Source organism: Monomorium pharaonis, chromosome 6 (assembly GCF_013373865.1).
Source record: "Monomorium pharaonis isolate MP-MQ-018 chromosome 6, ASM1337386v2, whole genome shotgun sequence".
In the NCBI taxonomy this organism is placed as follows: Eukaryota; Metazoa; Arthropoda; class Insecta; order Hymenoptera; family Formicidae; genus Monomorium; species Monomorium pharaonis.
In genome coordinates, this window is record NC_050472.1 from 27,032,949 (window position 1) to 27,050,138 (window position 17,190).

At 38.5% G+C, this 17,190-nt stretch overlaps 2 protein-coding genes and 1 long non-coding RNA gene across 9 annotated transcripts; 1 reads left to right on the forward strand and 2 right to left on the reverse strand.

Annotated features, from left to right (window-relative positions):
* Window positions 1-1,175: 1,175 nt before the first annotated feature.
* Window positions 1,176-13,962, reverse strand: LOC105829291 (synaptic vesicle glycoprotein 2B). 3 transcript variants are annotated; one of them, XM_012668014.2, is made up of 12 exons: window positions 13,862-13,962; window positions 9,412-9,706; window positions 8,307-8,454; window positions 8,066-8,246; window positions 7,553-7,874; window positions 7,310-7,468; window positions 7,147-7,235; window positions 6,914-7,078; window positions 6,694-6,813; window positions 6,389-6,609; window positions 6,145-6,307; window positions 5,889-6,069 (listed from the first exon to the last, which is right to left on the reverse strand). In XM_012668014.2, exons 2-12 carry the CDS (start codon window positions 9,688-9,690, stop codon window positions 5,889-5,891), a joined length of 2,028 nt encoding a protein of 675 aa, XP_012523468.1. In that variant the 5' UTR covers window positions 9,691-9,706; window positions 13,862-13,962. The 3 variants fall into 3 exon arrangements, with proteins under 3 accessions (XP_028046687.1, XP_012523470.1, XP_012523468.1); XM_028190886.2 differs by lacking the exon at window positions 13,862-13,962 and having other exon boundaries at window positions 1,176-6,069; window positions 9,412-9,690; XM_012668016.3 differs by lacking the exons at window positions 9,412-9,706; window positions 13,862-13,962 and adding an exon at window positions 8,720-8,849 and having other exon boundaries at window positions 1,180-6,069.
* LOC105829292 lies at window positions 9,176-15,340 on the forward strand. Of its 4 annotated transcripts, none has more exons than XR_004963563.1 (4): window positions 9,653-9,791; window positions 9,897-11,448; window positions 11,561-11,810; window positions 13,935-15,340. It is a non-coding gene; the product is annotated as an uncharacterized LOC105829292 (long non-coding RNA). The 4 variants fall into 4 exon arrangements; XR_001138478.3 differs by having other exon boundaries at window positions 9,897-11,393; XR_004963562.1 differs by lacking the exon at window positions 9,653-9,791 and adding an exon at window positions 9,176-9,280 and having other exon boundaries at window positions 9,897-11,810.
* On the reverse strand, window positions 15,336-17,185 carry LOC105829295 (E3 ubiquitin-protein ligase RNF113A). 2 transcript variants are annotated; one of them, XM_012668022.3, is made up of 6 exons: window positions 17,043-17,185; window positions 16,829-16,902; window positions 16,478-16,678; window positions 16,156-16,372; window positions 15,871-16,063; window positions 15,336-15,781 (listed from the first exon to the last, which is right to left on the reverse strand). In XM_012668022.3, the coding sequence occupies exons 1-6, from the start codon at window positions 17,152-17,154 to the stop codon at window positions 15,607-15,609; spliced, it is 972 nt and encodes a 323-aa protein (XP_012523476.1). In that variant the 5' UTR covers window positions 17,155-17,185; the 3' UTR covers window positions 15,336-15,606. The 2 variants fall into 2 exon arrangements, with proteins under 2 accessions (XP_012523476.1, XP_012523477.1); XM_012668023.3 differs by having other exon boundaries at window positions 16,829-16,956; window positions 17,043-17,163.
* Between the last annotated feature and the right edge of the window lie 5 nt (window positions 17,186-17,190).

A 17,190-nucleotide genomic window follows, 5' to 3' on the forward strand; every position in this document is an offset into this window, starting at 1 on the left:
TATAATGTATGCACATATAATTCTGTAATTTAAATATTAACGACACAGAGAGAATACTTAATGGATTCCGTACGACGATTTCTTTTTAGGCTGTCTTTAAAATCTCTGCTTCACTGATTCAATCTCGAATATCGTATACTACGAGCGATATGACACTTGGGTCAAATCCGTATAACGTTGGACAATTACCGAAGCGAAAAGCTACAGAAAACTATATTCTCCTCATTTATATTATAAGCTTCTGCGCACTTTATCAAGATTATTATCCCACGTGTACTAGGACGCTATGTTAATCATTATTATTATATATACGGCATAGTCAGGATAACTACAGGCGAGTGGAAACAACCGTGGGAAGGAGGCTGCAAAAAGAGCGGACCAGACGAAGGTAAAAAAAAGAAATAGAAAAAGAGAGAAAAACAGAAGACTCGGCAGAAGGAGAACCGAGTAACTTGGTTTAGCCTCTCCTAGGCTTTGTCTGTATGGGAGGACAGAGACATAGCCTAGAATAGGTTAGGTCAGGACTCGTTCAACATGGATCTGATGGATCATCCATCGGCATATGATCCGCGGTGCCGAGGAGAGGAGGCGCGCGGGGATACGCCCAGGGTCAAGCTCAAGGCCAGCGCTCGGCGGAATCGACTCTAAGGATGTCACGCGCGAGCGCATTGGTATTTGTCGGAAATTTCAATAACCACACATTATTAAACTGATTAGCGTTAGACTGTGTTCGTTGCGAATTTGTTGCGCGAGAACGGGCAGAAAATATGGATCGTCGAAAATGATCTGAAGATAACGGGAAGATACTGGTAAACACACATATGCAATTATATGCATAACTAGGTCATATATGTGTAATTATCGTGTTGTAACGTTTCCGTCATTCTTACCCGGGACAAGATAAAATATTATTCAGATCTAACTTAGTGTTGATAAAGTAGTCCTAAGATTGTATCGACTGATGATCCTTGAATTACCCTATGTCAAACAGGTAGATTGCTTCTTATTCTTGCTAGTCGATAGATCAATTCTCTACATTATCTTCCACAGAGATTAATAAATTTTATATTCCATTAAGCGCTTTAATGTAAAATGAAATTTCATTAATTTAAATGGTTGCAAAAAATAATCAATGTCTTATGTTTTCTTAAATACTTCAAGTAACAATTTTACAATTTGATATTTCTAATATTATTTTAATTTCTCCTTGAGAATTAAGGTACAAATTAAAATCTAAATTACAGTTTCTTTCTTGTTAGCATGTTGTATATAATGAGGTACGTAATGGAATTTTGGACAAAAACTCGAAACACTGTGGAGAGAAGTATAAAAGGGACGTCTTTCGATTCAATAAAATTCTTATTAATGCCATTCGTACATTTTGTAGCTGAACCTTATTAAATACCGTACACAACTTGCGATTTTTTATCGTACGAAAATTATCACGTCGAGATCAAAGTGTAAACGGACTTCCGAAGAAATTATTCGCCATCCCCAACGTCGCCATCACTGTGTTTCAATCTCGAGAAAATCGAAATTTGCACCGCAAGTACACGAGTATATATTCCGCAAAAATTCCGAATCTCTCAAAGACGTTCCTTTCCGCGGTCTCGTTTCGCCACCTCGCCATCAAACGGTCTTGAAATAACAGGATTTACAAAATGATCGCTACTACGTATCCTTGGACTTGATTCTAAGAGCTTAAAAATGTGTATAGCTCGAACGTACATCGTGACTGAAACGCATCGTCACTCTCTTTTTCTACGAATATATATTATATAAATATTATATATAATATATATTAACACATATAATATATTAATATTATATACATATGTGTATAAATTTATATAACATATCAATATAATATTAAATATATAATATACACGCATTACAGTGCTTATAATTGCTCTTTATCGAAGCGTTGCATAGAGCGTCTACTTTCTCGCAGAAGAATGATATAATTTATACAATTTATAAAAATTATGAACGTTGGAGTCGCTGGCGAAATTATTACTTGAAGGATCGATCGATAATCTCTCTTTTTTTCGCTCGTTCCTCCGGATGAGCAGAACGATAATTTGCGCTAAACGATTTCGACTTAGCGCCACTTCGCTAGTGGCTAGATACTAATCGCGACTGAAATTATGCTAAAATTATCGCTATATATAAGGATTATGTACAAATGAGTTAACCGATGAATAATCGCAAATAGAACGACTCGCATTAAACGCGGGCTTTTCCTTAGCAATATAAATAAATTATAATCGCCTCTCTACATAGTGTGTAGAGCGCTAAAGCGCAATTCTCGTATCCTAAAAATGATATTTATTACTCCCTCTTGGACTGTACCTTCCAAAATATAATATGATTTGTGCTGCTAATAAATCTGACGTTTTAATTATTGCGATAAAAGGCTTCTCAAACCATTTTCAAAAGCTCGATGCTGAAAGCAATATTCGTATTCTGTGAACGTACAATGCAGCAGGTCAGAAAAAAAATACGACGTTAGTTTTATTTGTTAATAAAGTTTGTTTTACGCCGCATTAAAAACTTTGAAAAATATATTTATATAGCAATCGCTTTTGAACAGAACGGTTTTCGTGAAGAATTTTTAATAAACTATACTTAACTGCGCATCTTCAAACGAGAAAACTCGAGAGGGAAAAGAGCGGAAAATTGATTACCCTATTGTACCGTATGCGAAATATTAATATATGAAATAATGATAATATTATATATCGATATTGAGATGTCTTTTCATATACATCTGTCTGACATAATTCCTTGATATAACTGATAATGTACAATAAATATTGCTGTGCAACTTCCTATTTGTCAAAAATAATTCTATAAACTTTATAATTAATCTCGATAGATTTAAGAATTTCGTTAATAACAGCTCTTTTTAAAAAACATTTAATTCTCACCTATTCAGCCTATATCTCCTACAATCTCATGTAAAAATCTCGCCTCGAAATAAATCGTTTCTACTCCTGTATAGCGCAAGGATTAGCAACTATGCGATCAGTCGAATGTGTGACCAAACGTAAACTCTAAAGTAAAAATAATATATTGTACAGCATTTCTCATGTCATCGTCGACCATGTAAAAGACCTTAACTAATTAAATCCCTTTAATTTTAACAAGAAGCAGTCTCTCTATGACACAGATTATCAACTGATCATTAATTCATTCCAGTCTGAACAGTATGAGATGTATATAATATTCGATCTCTCGGTGTGATAACAATAAATAATTATATTTAAAATATTAGTAAAATCATCGAGTGTTAAAGTTATATTTAGTATTAATAAAATGCACGTTTGACCAGATTGTACGAGTATTGCATTTCCATTTTATCACTTAATCAGTTGATAATCTCGTTTTGTAAAACAAAAATTTACATGCATACTACATATGTATATATCGACTAAACGTAATTCGCAAAAAACCCAAGATAGGAAAATAGTGCCTCGGCAGATTCTCTAACTCGATCAGTCTACTTTACTCGAGTCTTGAACGACCCTGTCTTTACGTATTTTCCCTACGTGTGTGTTTCTAGTCAATAGTCCGAGTAAGGCCTACGAATCTAAAGTGCTTGCTCATAAATATGATATGTTGAGTAAAATGTATTATATATATATATATATATATATATATATTATCTACGGGTAATGATAGACTTGATAGAATGTTGTAGCAGAATTAATTACGTGGGGCTGCATGTGTGTCGGCATCGGCGCATTGCCTCGATTATTACCCTTTGGCTTGAATATAAAAAAATATAAATTCCAATATAAAAAAAAAATAACAAGAACGCGTCTGGTCCCCGATGATGAGTTTTGCTTAAGCATGCTTATAAATTTTGTACTCCAATTCGAGCTCCGCACTCAAGACGTTAATATTTGTAATTTGATGTCACATAAATTAATGTAATCGCAATTGCGACACCGACACAACTCGCTCCAAGTTCACGACAAGTCGTGATTTTCCCCAACAGAAACGATTTCCGTTGGAATCATCGAAAGAAGACGAAATCATCCGCGGGACAATCACTGGAATGTGTAATGGCGTTCATGTATCGGTCATCGCAACAGTCTCTTCTACTTTCTTTCGATGAAACACTCATAAACCTCGATCCGGATACTAATCTTTCGTGTACATATATATATATATCTATATATATTGATCGTCAACAGTTTGATATGAAAAAACTCACTAACCGTGATGGGACGTAAACATTTATCCTATTAAATCTGCGAATACCCTCTCCATTTTGATGAACTCTTCGAAGATATCTTCTGAACTCTGGTAAGCTAGACGAAAACCTTGTTCTACGGACTTCTTTACATCCTTATTGCCTAGAAATAAGTTGCCTCTCTTTCTCAAGGAACTCTTTTTACATTCCTTCCAGCTTGCCAGTGTTTGTTGTCAGCAATGATAAAACTTTAGCAAAGTTTTTCCAAGTAAATTACCACAGACATTACATTTTACATGTATTTACGTCAAGATGTAATTCTGATTCTTGTAGAAAATAACGTTCTACGTTTTAATATATATGTCACTAGAAAATCAGACGCACATGTCCACATACATGTAATTGATCGTATCATAAAGTTTAAAGACGAGTAATGTTAAAGTTGATAATTTTTCGGACTTTTACGCTACAAAGCTTAATTTTCTCTATCTCTTTTTCTCTTTCATCGAAAGTCTTCATCTAGGAATTGAGATTTCAAACGGCAGCGTTTACATTATATGAATAATGTCTCTCTCTTTCTCTCTCTCTCTTTCTTATTTATCGAATTGGCGGCATTCTAGCGTCTAATGAGACGATTTAGCGCATTCTAATAAATTGGTAAAAAGCGGAAGTACTCAACATACGATATTCGATTACTTTTCCTTCATAGGAATGTTACCGTTTTTTTTTTTACACATGGAGTGAAGTTATTATTTCTCTTTTCGCGCAAAATGTAATGTATTTTTGCGTAATTAAATTTGAGCGAATTGAGTAGGTAGCTTCCGCAAACTATATTGGAATATATTCAAGTTCCATATCATGTGATATTATTTAAGATCAAAAAGTAAGAACAGCTATATATGTAAGTTTATAAGCGTTGTGTCTCTGGGATAATAATCGAGATATCACACAAACTTGCGTTGCCGATACACCTCTCTAATTAATATTTCTTAATATATAATATTTATATATGATATATTATATCATTGCAGATGACTATACATCCTCTATTAAAATTGACACTGTTTCATGGCATAAGCCTTATTAAAATAGTTACACATATGTGTGTTTCCTTTGCTCAATATATTCGCGTAACGAATTATATATCGTCAAAGGTAAAATAGCGGAGAAGGTGAGTATGTTAATTTTGGAGTGACTATCTGGCGCACGGAAACGTCTGTATCAGCTGATCTCGAGATCTTTTCTCTTTGAATTTTATTCCTGTCGAACGTGTCTCTAGTAAGTGATAGGATACAACTTCGATCCTGGTCCAAGTCATTTCATATTGGCTAAAATCGCCGTGAACGTTCTGTGCGCTTAAAATATGCAAGTGCCTTCAAAGACAACGGTGCTTCATTATTACTTAGAATATATCACTTTGTACAAAGTCTCATCCTCTAAAAAATTTCCTTCTTTTGATCGATAAATTATTGACATGTCTTGAACATCTTTTTTTTCGAATAAATCTTAAAGATAAAGAATAGTGAATAGCATGCCTCATCTTCTACACGTCTCTGATGCATTCCAAATTACTCTTTCTGAGAATTCAATCGTCAGATGACAAAGTACCATATAAGTTTGTGTTTCATATGTAATAATAAAGTTTCAAATACGCCATTGCTGATATTCTTTTCTACAGATGAAAAGTTTATAAGAAGACATTATGAGTGTGAGGCAATTTAATAGTTATAACGCTAGCGATCAATAATGCTAGCGCAGTCAATAATGCGGGCGCGATTAAGGGCGTACCCACTAATGTCTGATATGTCGTAGTTCCTATCAAACCCGATATTCTTATAGCTGCTGCTATGAGCCCAAAACCGGTACACCTACAGAAACGCATCAATAAATGCTTCCTTTTAAAATAACTTTAATTTTCTTGTAATAACCTTGAAATTTTTTACCTTAAGTGTGTAGGGAAGCTCTCGACTGTCACTAAAGTCAACGATGTCCATCCAACGGCGAAAAGGGCTGTGAAGCCACCTTCGAAACCAAGAACTGCCGAACTGTTTTGGCGAATCAATATCAGACATAACGCGGCAACGGAAGAAAAAAAAAGTGAGAGACCTGATGATAAAGAATAAGTGTTAGTTATAATTATGCTTAGAAATCGGCTCGCTACGCTTTCAATGAAATTTGTTAACCAACCAATTAATTTTGGTCGCTGAAGAACAGTAAGTGCCAAACCTGCCAGCGCGGCAGCGGGCACAAAAGCCAATTGAGCAACGAGGTGAGCATGCAACGCTTCTTCGATATAAATGTTATAATCGAGATCGAGAGTCGGACAGGATCCGCTTAAACTCAGCTCTGTATTATTCTCCAGTTTACTTCTGGTAAAAACTTGTGCAGATAAGTCTGTATCAACGAATCTGTAACAATGTATGCATTCATATTCATACTTTTCATATGAGCAAATGTAAACATTTATAACAATGTATAAAAGATTTACTTACTTTGAATATACAATAACACTGTCTCTAAAGTGGGTTTTGCTAGACTTGATGCTACTGAATTCTACCGATTGAAAGGTACAATTGTCAAAATCGACATGGCTGAATACCATTTTAGTAAATCTGCAAACATTTAAAAAGAGTATTAAAATTATACAAGAAAAAAGTACTTATTTGTACTTTCTTCACTGGTGCAAAAATAACATCAAAATTATATATGTACCTGCAATTTGAGAACGTAGAATCTTTGTACTGACGATTTTCCCAAGAGCCAGTAAACGTTTTATTATTAAATTCCACTCCCTGATAATGTTCAGTATGAGCTTCGTATTCCAACGCTCGCAAAAGTTTCAGATATTCAGGACACCAGACCATAAGACCGTAAAGACTAAACATGTTACAAATAGAATGAGTTTATAATTCTTGAATAATAATTATCTAAAAATTAAAACTTACCTGAATGAAGCAGCAGTCCAGATAATTAACAAAACCAAAGTCACACGTAAATGAGGCGTTGCAAATAATTCCAGGAAAGAATTCCAAAACTATACAGATAAAAAAAAATCGAATTAAATCTTATAACTAAGATATTATCACAGATTATTTTTGAAATATTTACCATTTCAATCGAATATATTATGTCTGCCAAAACACTAGTGTGATTGCTAGGAGATGGTGGCGCCAAGCCACGAGGTCTTTTAGTAGGAAGTTCAAGTTCAGAGAGCTGATATTGAGCACCTGTTGCACCTTTCCGAGCATTATTTTTCTTATATATCTTCTGTAACATTAAATTATTAAAAAATTGTTATATTAAATACCATAAAGAATTTATTTGAACATCATTTGTGGTATATATTTTTACCTGATAAACCATCATTGCCTCCACGTCTCGACCGGCCTCTATAAGATACCTTGGACTCTCTGGTAAAAAGATAAGACCAATCGTGGAGCACAATGCCGGCAAACAACATAACAGTAAGAAACGATGCCAAGCACTGAAGTGTTCCTTATTCTCCAGGACGACCATTTCCCCTGTTGTGGGTACCACCGCCCAGGCTAAGAGCGCCGCGTAAACACCACCGAGTGCACACGCCGCCACGAGTATACCTGTCCAACGACCTCTGCTTAACCGTGGACAACATTCCGCAAGATACACAAATGTCAGCGGTACAGCTCCTCCTACCCTGTAACATAATAAATTAAATTGTACTAAATAATAACAATATTTAAATAATCGTTTGACTCCTGCTTTAAAAAATATTGAATTGTATATTTAACTATCTACACATCTAGCTACATGTTTGGACATGACTTATTGCATTTCTCTTCTTTAAATTACATGTAGACAGAAGATAAAGTAGATAAAAAAAATTACCCGAGAGCCGAACAAAATCTAGCTGTCATAAAAGTGCCATAAGTGGGCATGAATGTTGCGACACCACTGAACAGGGCGTGCACGGACATGGCTGATAGGAGGGATCTGCGTCTTCCCAGTCTGTCACCCAAACCACCCCAGAATAGTCCACCCAGTGCAAGGCCGACAAGAGTAATGTTTCCTAAAAAAAAAAACCACATTTACCATCGCAAAATATGTTCGCGCGAGAGCGACAACTCACCAAGCCATCCCTTTTCATTATCCTCGATGCAAAGCTCAACCTCTGCACTTGGCAGTATGTAAGGTACAACAAAAATTTCCACAGTGTCGGCTGCCAGGCTCAGACCCGTGCAGAAAGCGGCGAATATTTGAAAATAACCAACGCCAGCCTGGAACATCACATCCCATTTTGTTCAGACACAATATTCTTACATAGGTCTTATTGCAATGTGATGTTATAAAACAATCGTTAAACATCCATAAACAGAAAATACAGAATGCACATATAATTTCTCGAGTATTAATTAAAAAAGTGCTCCTTTTACTACTTCAATATACGAACGAACAATAAATGTGTCACAATACAATTTCGTTTCTAATAATTATCGTTTATCTCTTTCGTCCCGTAGCTGAATCGGTAATCAGAATATTTACTGGAAAATCCTTCAAATAGCCGGGTACTTCGCGTGGTACGTATTTCGCCTTGACGATAGATTCGTCGAGGACTTGATCCATTTTTGCAGAGATGGGAAATGGGAAGGGGAGGAGAGAGAGAAAGAGAGAGAGAGAGAGAGAGAAAGAGAGAAATTCCGGGCCCGTAAGGAGCAGATTTTCATTCACTTCGGGACGAACGACGCCATTTCGCCGAGGTTATGTTTTCGCTCCGCGCCCACAGTATCCCATTATCCCCCCATATATCTTTATACTCGCACGCTCTACCGTGTTGACTATGCACTTGATTCCCGACGGCCAATCGAAAGCGGCGAAAGTCGCGAAGCCGCGTCCCACTATTGGCATGATCAAGCGGCAAGATCGATACGCGTTGTTTCGATAATAGTTGAGCCATTGAGCGGTCGAGATTTATCACGCGTTCGAAATAATTCATGGTCACTGGGCTCTATATATGAGGAGTATTACAACGGTACGTACAGAGATAATGATGCCGTTAATGAAACGTGAAATACGCCGCAGCTGCAACGAGGGGACGCAGATTAGGTAGGCGGTCGATAATTTTGCCTCTCTGAGTTTAAGAGCCAAGAGCGCACGGTGAAATAAAAAAATTCTCCCTCTCGCCGGATAAGTTTTCCTAAAAGTTGTTTGAAGGAGAGGAATTCGGTGTAGCGTACCTGCTTGATGGCGTCTTCGTGGAACTGCGCGAGGAGGGTCGCGTCCGCGGTAGAGTCGATGAGATCGTGCTCCGCGGAGTCGGCCGAGGCCGAGTTTACGCCGGCGGTGGCGACGACGTTCGCCGGTTGGGCCGTCATCTCCTCGGTGTAGAGGCCGGACCTAATGGTGCTCGCGCCGCGCTCGCCGGCCCCCGTTTTCGTCACGTTGCCGCCGCCGGAGGGTGCGAGGCCGCCCCCGCTGCCAACGAGCCACTGGCTTTCCTCCTCCGATGAGGGCATCACTGCCAGAAACCATCTGGAAGAGATATATATTAACGGGTTAACGAGGCAATCAGGCTGGGAGCTGGACAATGATGTTATAATCCCTCTGTCGCATACCGGTACTGCTTCGCGTTTAATTATATATTATACTTCCTATTATGTGTCTCTTGGGTCAAATGGCTATTGTGATTTTTATTCTACAATGCGTTCCACTTTCATTCCAGGTATTCTCGACGAGTTGAACTTGAAATCGTAACATCTACGACGACGGCGGAGAGAGATGGGATCATCTTTCGATATACATCGTCGTGCTTTGTGTTAATAGAGAGATAAGATAAAATGAGTAGACTGAAGGAGAGATATAGGTAGGAGCGTTGAGTTAATATTGACATTTGGAAGACAAAGCCGGAAGTCGAAGCGACAGCGGTGGCGAGGATAAGCTGATTTTCTTCGATACGCGCGGAGTTGCGGAGAGCTTCGAGAGGGTTCTATACATGGCGCGCGTCATCGAGCTGCGACTTTCGCAGCTGCTCTTTATGCTTTTTATTTGCTCTCGTGACGCTTCGTTTGACCGACACTCTATCGATGTAATGTTAAACGCCGATGGTGCTTTGCATCACTTGACGGAGCGTAAAGATCCTTGGAAAATACATTTAATGATCTGATTATTATTGTATCTTATTGAATCGAGCACCGTCAGATCTTAATAATAATTATGATGTGCTGTACGTCTCAATGACATTTGCATTGTGCGTTACGATCGTAAAGTTTATTTTTCAACGGCGCACGTGCTCTGAGAGGAGGCATGCGTTATGTCTCTTTGTCTATAAGCGCGGTTCACTGACCAAGGTTCATTGTGTATGACATTCGTCACAGAGTGACAAAGTGAAAATCACGACTCTATTTCGTATTCGCGCGGGCCAAGACGGTAAATGAGCGTTTGCATAATTTAATGCCGCGTTACATTTGCATATCGCGAGAGTAATCGGCGTGCCAGCGAGCACGAGAAGCATACGCTATCTTATTGCTTTATAAAAAGATTCACGTATTTTCGTAATCAATTTTATGCAACGTATGTTTTATTTTTACAAGTGGTACATGTATATATTTATTGCTATTTCAATTTACAAGCCAACAGGGAAAATCCACACCATACCCATTAATCTGTTTCTGTCTTTGCTTCTCTTTCTTTATTCTGATATAACTTTATCCTCTCCTTATTCTAATACTCTAATATTTTCTCCCTATCTCATTGACCTATTTAATTTTACCTTCTTACGTTTTACATATATTACATTTTCACATTTTTACGTTTTTACATTTTACATATTTAAATTTACATTTAACGTTTTACATTTAACATTTACACGTTGTTTCCCTCTTACAGGTGGTTTACGCAAAAGTGCTCCTAGCACGATCCTCTTCCCATTCGCGCGTTCTACAACGGATCTACAGCCTTACTGTTGACCTTACTTGGTCGTCATTATGAAGTAACCGGAGCAGCTTTTGCGTGCATTTACTTTCGTGACTTGAGCATGCTTTGTGAACCCCAGCGCATTAAGACACGCGGAGGTCGTGCGTCCAATCATCAAGGCTGACTAATACCCGGAATTGATGTCAAAGACTCGCCGCCGGAAACGCGAATGGGTTCTCTTTCTCTTTCGCGTGTCCTTACCTCATATCAGTTCGATCGATCTGCATCGAACGTCACACGGCTTTCAGTACGTGTACATACATAGTATATGTCTGATGTAAAGTTGTGAAATATGTGTGGAGGTAGATGGAAAATTCACGGATTTACGAGAAATAGCAAAGAGATTTTCTCCATTATCGGAGAAAATAATATGATGAAAGGCAAAATTATGTTAAAAAATAATGTGTGTTACAGGAGGTTCCTCATTAACGCTTTGTTGGCCGACGAACAACGAATATGCTCGTTCTTATCAGCTTTATCTCTCGAAAAGGTAGCGCATTACGTCAGCATCGTTCTCAACTATGTGAAGAACAAAAAGATACGCTACTACGCCAGCGATCAAAAAAGAAAGAAAAAGATGTTAAAATTGTATGTATTCTTCCGTCCTCGCACGTCGGACGCACGTTAAACGTCGCAGCGATTCGATTTCCGAAGATCTTTGCACGTACGTGGGTTTATAATTAGTTTAAATTTCGCAAAACGCGTCGGCGCTTTGTTGCGGGCGCGACCATACATGTATGCGATTTATCGATCCGAAACCGATTACACGGTTCCGTGGCGCGCGTAGACCCGTATACATTTTCCGTAAAACACACGCACACACAGAGAGACAGCGAACACAAGCGTACGTCGGTTGAGTGTATGGAGCGCGGCGCCTATGCACGTGCACGTGTCAATGTCGCAGACAGTCACGGCCGACTCGCGCGTTTTCGCACTCCTCTATTTTCTCGCTGTTAGTTATTTTTGAAACGCGACTGTACGTAGCAGCGGCCGTCGTCGGCAGACATTAGCGTTTTGTCTTTGCTCATCTTTACACATTCTCTTCTGATGGGAGAAATATATCTCCGGGTCAAAAAGAGAAAGAATGAAAGAGAGAAGGAGAGATCTGAAATGTTTTGGAGTCAAATTTTTTAACATTATTAAGATCGTCTAACTAAAAATAAAATAAATTACATGTGAACGTATTTTAGGTAAGATAAAGAGGATTTTAAATTATAGATAATTTTAAGATAATATCGCTGTTTTAATTAATTGGGATATAAAAATAATATATTATTGACATATTTACCAATCTTTGTTTCTTAAAGAGTTTCGGTAACGCGTTCACTATGATACAGAGAATTTTTGTTTGGAACATCCACTAGCTAAAATATTCAATGTTGCAAATTGAGCAAGCCTCGACGAATGACGAATGACATCCTGTACGGCCTCGGCGAGGAGAGATTGGCTCCGCACCACATGCCAGAAATTTGTGACGTACAATTACACATGCGGGCGCAATATTTTATTATTTTTTACGTTGTACGAATACAATTTTCGAAGACGAAGTTTACCTTGGAGGTAGTAATTTTAATTTCGAGAATGTCACATCGGGGAAAATAACGAATCAATTTACACTTGGATTACAAACTATAATTTATCACGACGTCAACGAGGCGAGAAAAAATACTCGATAGTTAATTAAATGCGAGATGCCATGGTCTCTCGCGTATGTATCTGCCAACTGCCAATGTGCAGTCGTCCGGACTTTTACGATTGCGTGCTCATTATCACCGCGTATTCGGCCGTTACGCTGTCAACACACATATGCGCTGCACGTGGGGCCGACGCGATATGCATAGATAAGTGCGACCGAGTCAAATGATGACGCGTAGCGCGCGGTGGGAAACGCGACATGCGATTTATAAACTTTTTATTCGTGGTTTATTTCGATTATCGTGCAAAACCGGTCGTCGAGATGAGATCTACCGCGTCTACTTTAATTACCGATAACTCGTTCTTTTCGACTGTTCATTAACGATGAATGTTCATAAACGGGAAATGAGATTGGAATAAAAGAGAAAATCTGTCGACTGAGGCCTTCATGTTCAAGCAAAGTAGCGTAGCGATATTGATGTCAACGAGATATTTTTTATTAAACGACGATAATATGATGTTAATTCTAGAATGCTATTCATGTTTTTCTTAATACTACTCTGGATGAACTGCATTTTTCCACATATAATTAAGAATTTCTTTTTAGATTCTTTTTCTATTTTATAGATAACAAGAGGTATTAGAATAATTGAACTAACACTATTTTAAAAGAATCTTATTACATATTTTAAACTAAATTTAAACAAACAAAATTTAAACAAAAATTTAATAAAAATTGAACTTGAATTAACATTGGGGTGAAAATTTATCTGGAGTAGTACTCTAGGATTGAAATAAAATATCGAGACAACTTTCCAAATACAACATTTACTACTTTCTTGCTCTATTAATTAAACCTTTATCGAGACCAGCCTATCTTTTTGCATGCCATGTCGCGTCGTTTGTTTAGGCTTTGCAGATAGAGAAAAGGAAAAAATATGTGGAGAGATATAGAAAGCGCGACCGAGAGAAATATTATACGCATAGCCACACGTCGTCGTCGCAGTTGGGCACGAATTAATATCATTAGAATCGCTTATCACGACGCTCTTATCGCGCAGCGCGTAGTAAATTACCCACCTGGTTGATAGGGAGTCGCCGTGAAATACTGCACCTTCCCAATGATAATGCGGTGTCTTCTCTCTGCTCACAGATTTCACCGGGTGGATTGGAGAAAATCGGGCGCGCCAGCTCTCTTCGTGTGGATCGGGCTATCGATCGAGAGCCGCATCAAGTATCAGCACTTCAAGTTCAACCCGAAGACGAGATAATAGGAGGCTACTGTTTTATTCAGTGGTGCACAATGCGACGCACCTCTTCACCAAACACTTCGCCGTTGATTGTTCGTCGACGCAAAGTCGCTATCGTAATGATACGTCGTAAGCGTATGTCAGCGCGTGCAAGCGCAATCGAATAATTTTTATGTAATGATTTCGCGGTAATCCCGTACACGGACGATGAGCGATCACCCATCCAATCGGCGACTCCAACGTTCGGGATTTAATCTCAATATTTATATAACGGGTAGTACAGAAACGTTCGAATATGTATTGCGCGAGGAGCGATTGCGTCTCTATCTCTCGCTGTGGTATATCTACCCTCGTCGTTCCGACCTACCTCAACGAGCGACCTACCACCACGATCCTCGATACTACGTTAAATCTTCCGTGAGGCGCGCATATCGTACATGTATCACACTTTGACGCGCGTATCTCCCCGTTACAAATGTATACGTATAGATATAATAACGGAATTGTTGAGTCGCGAATTGATGCTCCTCCCCGTCGGAGGATGCGGCGCACATCAGCAGGACCACCGCCAACGTCCTCGTCGAGCTCGCGTCCTGTCGCGCGTTTCGCGCGCCGCAGGCCTTTCGTCGGGGATCGATTCTCTCGACGGAGAGGGCGGGAGGCGGCGCCGCGCGCGGAACACAGTGATCGGTCGCGACGCGCCTTTCCGAATAAAATTAAGAGATCTCGCTCGCGGCTGTCTCGAAAGGTTGCGGACTTATCTCGCGCGATTCCTATAGCATGATAGTGCGCCGCACCGGACATGGCGATCGCACCGGTCGCTCCCACCGGTAGCCCGTCAAAAACGTACGATCTGCTAACATTTTCACTAGTACAAGAGAAACAACACTGCCGCTGCGAATAACGCTGCTCGCCGCCCGCGCCGTCGACACGCCGCCTGCGCCGCGTATCGATTTGCGTCGCGACGCCCGACACGAGTCGTCGGTAGCGCCTTCGCCCCGACCAGAGTTCCCCCTGCGAATCATTAGCCCAATAATTACTAATGAGATGGCTCCTAAACTCTAAGAAGCCCCCTCTCGAATGATTCTGGCCGAGGGACTCTGTAAAATATTTTGTGATTGTACTGAAGAAAATGTAAAAAAATATATATAAATTATTTGATAAAATAATTTGTGTATTGAAGAAATATTTTGTTTCTCATACTTAATACATATATTTAAATTGTGCATATTCAATCATCATCTAATCCTGTATATAAATGTAATTATTGTAAATGAATATCTATAATGAATATAAGTATAAAAGAGTATATATATTTTTTTATTTGCCTATAGTATTCATACAATAAGATGTATATATATATTTTTTTTAATGCCATTCGATAAGTCAATGTTCAAAAAAATTTAACTAAGGATTGCCTCCTGACCACTGATTGTTCTAAAAAGTTAATAAATGCATTCTACCGATTGATATTCTAAATTGGTCTACATTAACATTTATAGTTCATTAAAGTTCATGTTACAGTATCATTTGTTACATAATTGTAAAAACAGATAATCTCGTAGAAAAATTGTATTAATCTTTATCGGAGTCTTCGCTTGCTGCGGTCTCCTTATCCTCTCCTTTGATTCGTGCGATAAGTTCTTTTGCAGGGTTAAAGGTGCCGTTAGTCTGAACATTGCAGACATAACACCGTGTACTTTTCCTGTATTGCTCCAAAGCACATTTTTCACAAAAATAATGCTTGCACCTTAAAAAAAAAAAACAAATTAGTCATTGGAAACATATTACAAAACCATGAAAAAGTTGACGATTAAAGGTATATTTTAAGAATCATACTTTGTAACAACGGGATCTGTGAAACTGTCTCTACAAATAAAACATTTAAATGGCAAGTTATCTTCATCGCTATCAATCTCGTACTTTTTATCATCTTCGTCTCCACTGTCATTATATTCTCCGGTAGCAGCTTCTCTTTCCAATTGCCATCCTAATTTATAATCCGACCGATCGTGTAAGAACTTACAGCTGTCTGTTTGACAAAAAGAAAATTATATTAATACTAATTATAAAAGTAATACAATTATATACTACAAAAAATAATTAAAATATTATGTTACATGCCTCCAAAACCACAGAAACCAGTTTCTTTATAGTCCTTGCATATGTCAGGTTGATAATCCCATCTCACTGTCGCTCTGAGATTGGACGGCGCTCGAATTGGTCCCTTACGCACCATTCCACTGGATGCATTTCCAGCTGCTGTGTCCTTCTTTTTATAGTACTGTGCATAGTTGTTTAAACCCCTATAAATTTTATCATCTTCTTTTCCCTCTAGTTCCTGATAATTAAGATAATTAAGATACAAATATATTACTAACTTTGCCTTTCTGAATAAATTGATTTCAAACTTTGTCAATGTATTTGATAAGTTGCTCAAATATACCTCATTTATTTTCTGGGCCTTCTCAAATAGTGCCTGCGCATCCCTATCCTTCTCCGTTTCTGTCTGTAGAATAGCGGTCGCTCCTTGATCACTTGGGCCAGCTAGTAGAGCTGTTCTGTTGCTTTTGTACGACACAGTTATGTTGTCATCCTCGCTGTCGTCGCTGTTGCAACTGGTCCTCTGGTGCCTCCTCACGTTTGTCTGCAAAAACAGATATCAGACTATATCTTTATAACGTCGCACATGCAATGTATTCAGAATTCTTTTAATTGAATAAAGAATTGTTGATGCAGCTGTGTTTTCAAACAAGAAAGGTTATATATCAACACTGCAGCGCGGAAATATACTCACTCTTTGTATCATAGGATTATGCTCGTCCTGCCTCTTCTCCTTCTTAATCACCGTGGTCTCATCTTCGCTGCTATCTACGTAGAAATGAATACAAACGTTTATCCGCGCGATGTTTTTCTACACATAACCTAAAATTTCGGTTTGGCCAGACTTATCCGACAAGTAAGCGCGATGTCCAGATTATACTTAATAATACTTATTATTAATTACTCACCATCGTTGCTATCCGCCTCTTTCCGCTTTCTCGTGGCATTACTGTGGATTTTACGTCTTTTAAATAGAAAGGTGCAATTCTTCTTCTCCGGCTCTTGCACCGCGTCGTCCATGTTTGTTTCGTAAACACTAGTAAACGCATGTAAACA

Bases quoted from the DNA above. Each gene is read 5' to 3' on its own strand.
- LOC105829295 (XM_012668022.3), bottom strand. From the start codon at position 17,154: ATGGACGACGCGGTGCAAGAGCCGGAGAAGAAGAATTGCACCTTTCTA. The intron at 16,903-17,042 runs GTGAGTAATTAA...ATTTCTACGTAG, and splicing joins AGAGGCGGATAGCAACGATG to ATAGCAGCGAAGATGAGACC. The intron at 16,064-16,155 runs GCATGTAACATA...TTTGTCAAACAG, and splicing joins TGGTTTCTGTGGTTTTGGAG to ACAGCTGTAAGTTCTTACAC.
- LOC105829291 (XM_028190886.2), bottom strand. From the start codon at position 9,690: ATGCCCTCATCGGAGGAGGAAAGCCAGTGGCTCGTTGGCAGCGGGGGC. The intron at 8,455-9,411 runs GTACGCTACACC...GTGATGTTCCAG, and splicing joins ACGAAGACGCCATCAAGCAG to GCTGGCGTTGGTTATTTTCA. The intron at 6,070-6,144 runs GTAAAAAATTTC...GCGTTTCTGTAG, and splicing joins AGCTTCCCTACACACTTAAG to GTGTACCGGTTTTGGGCTCA.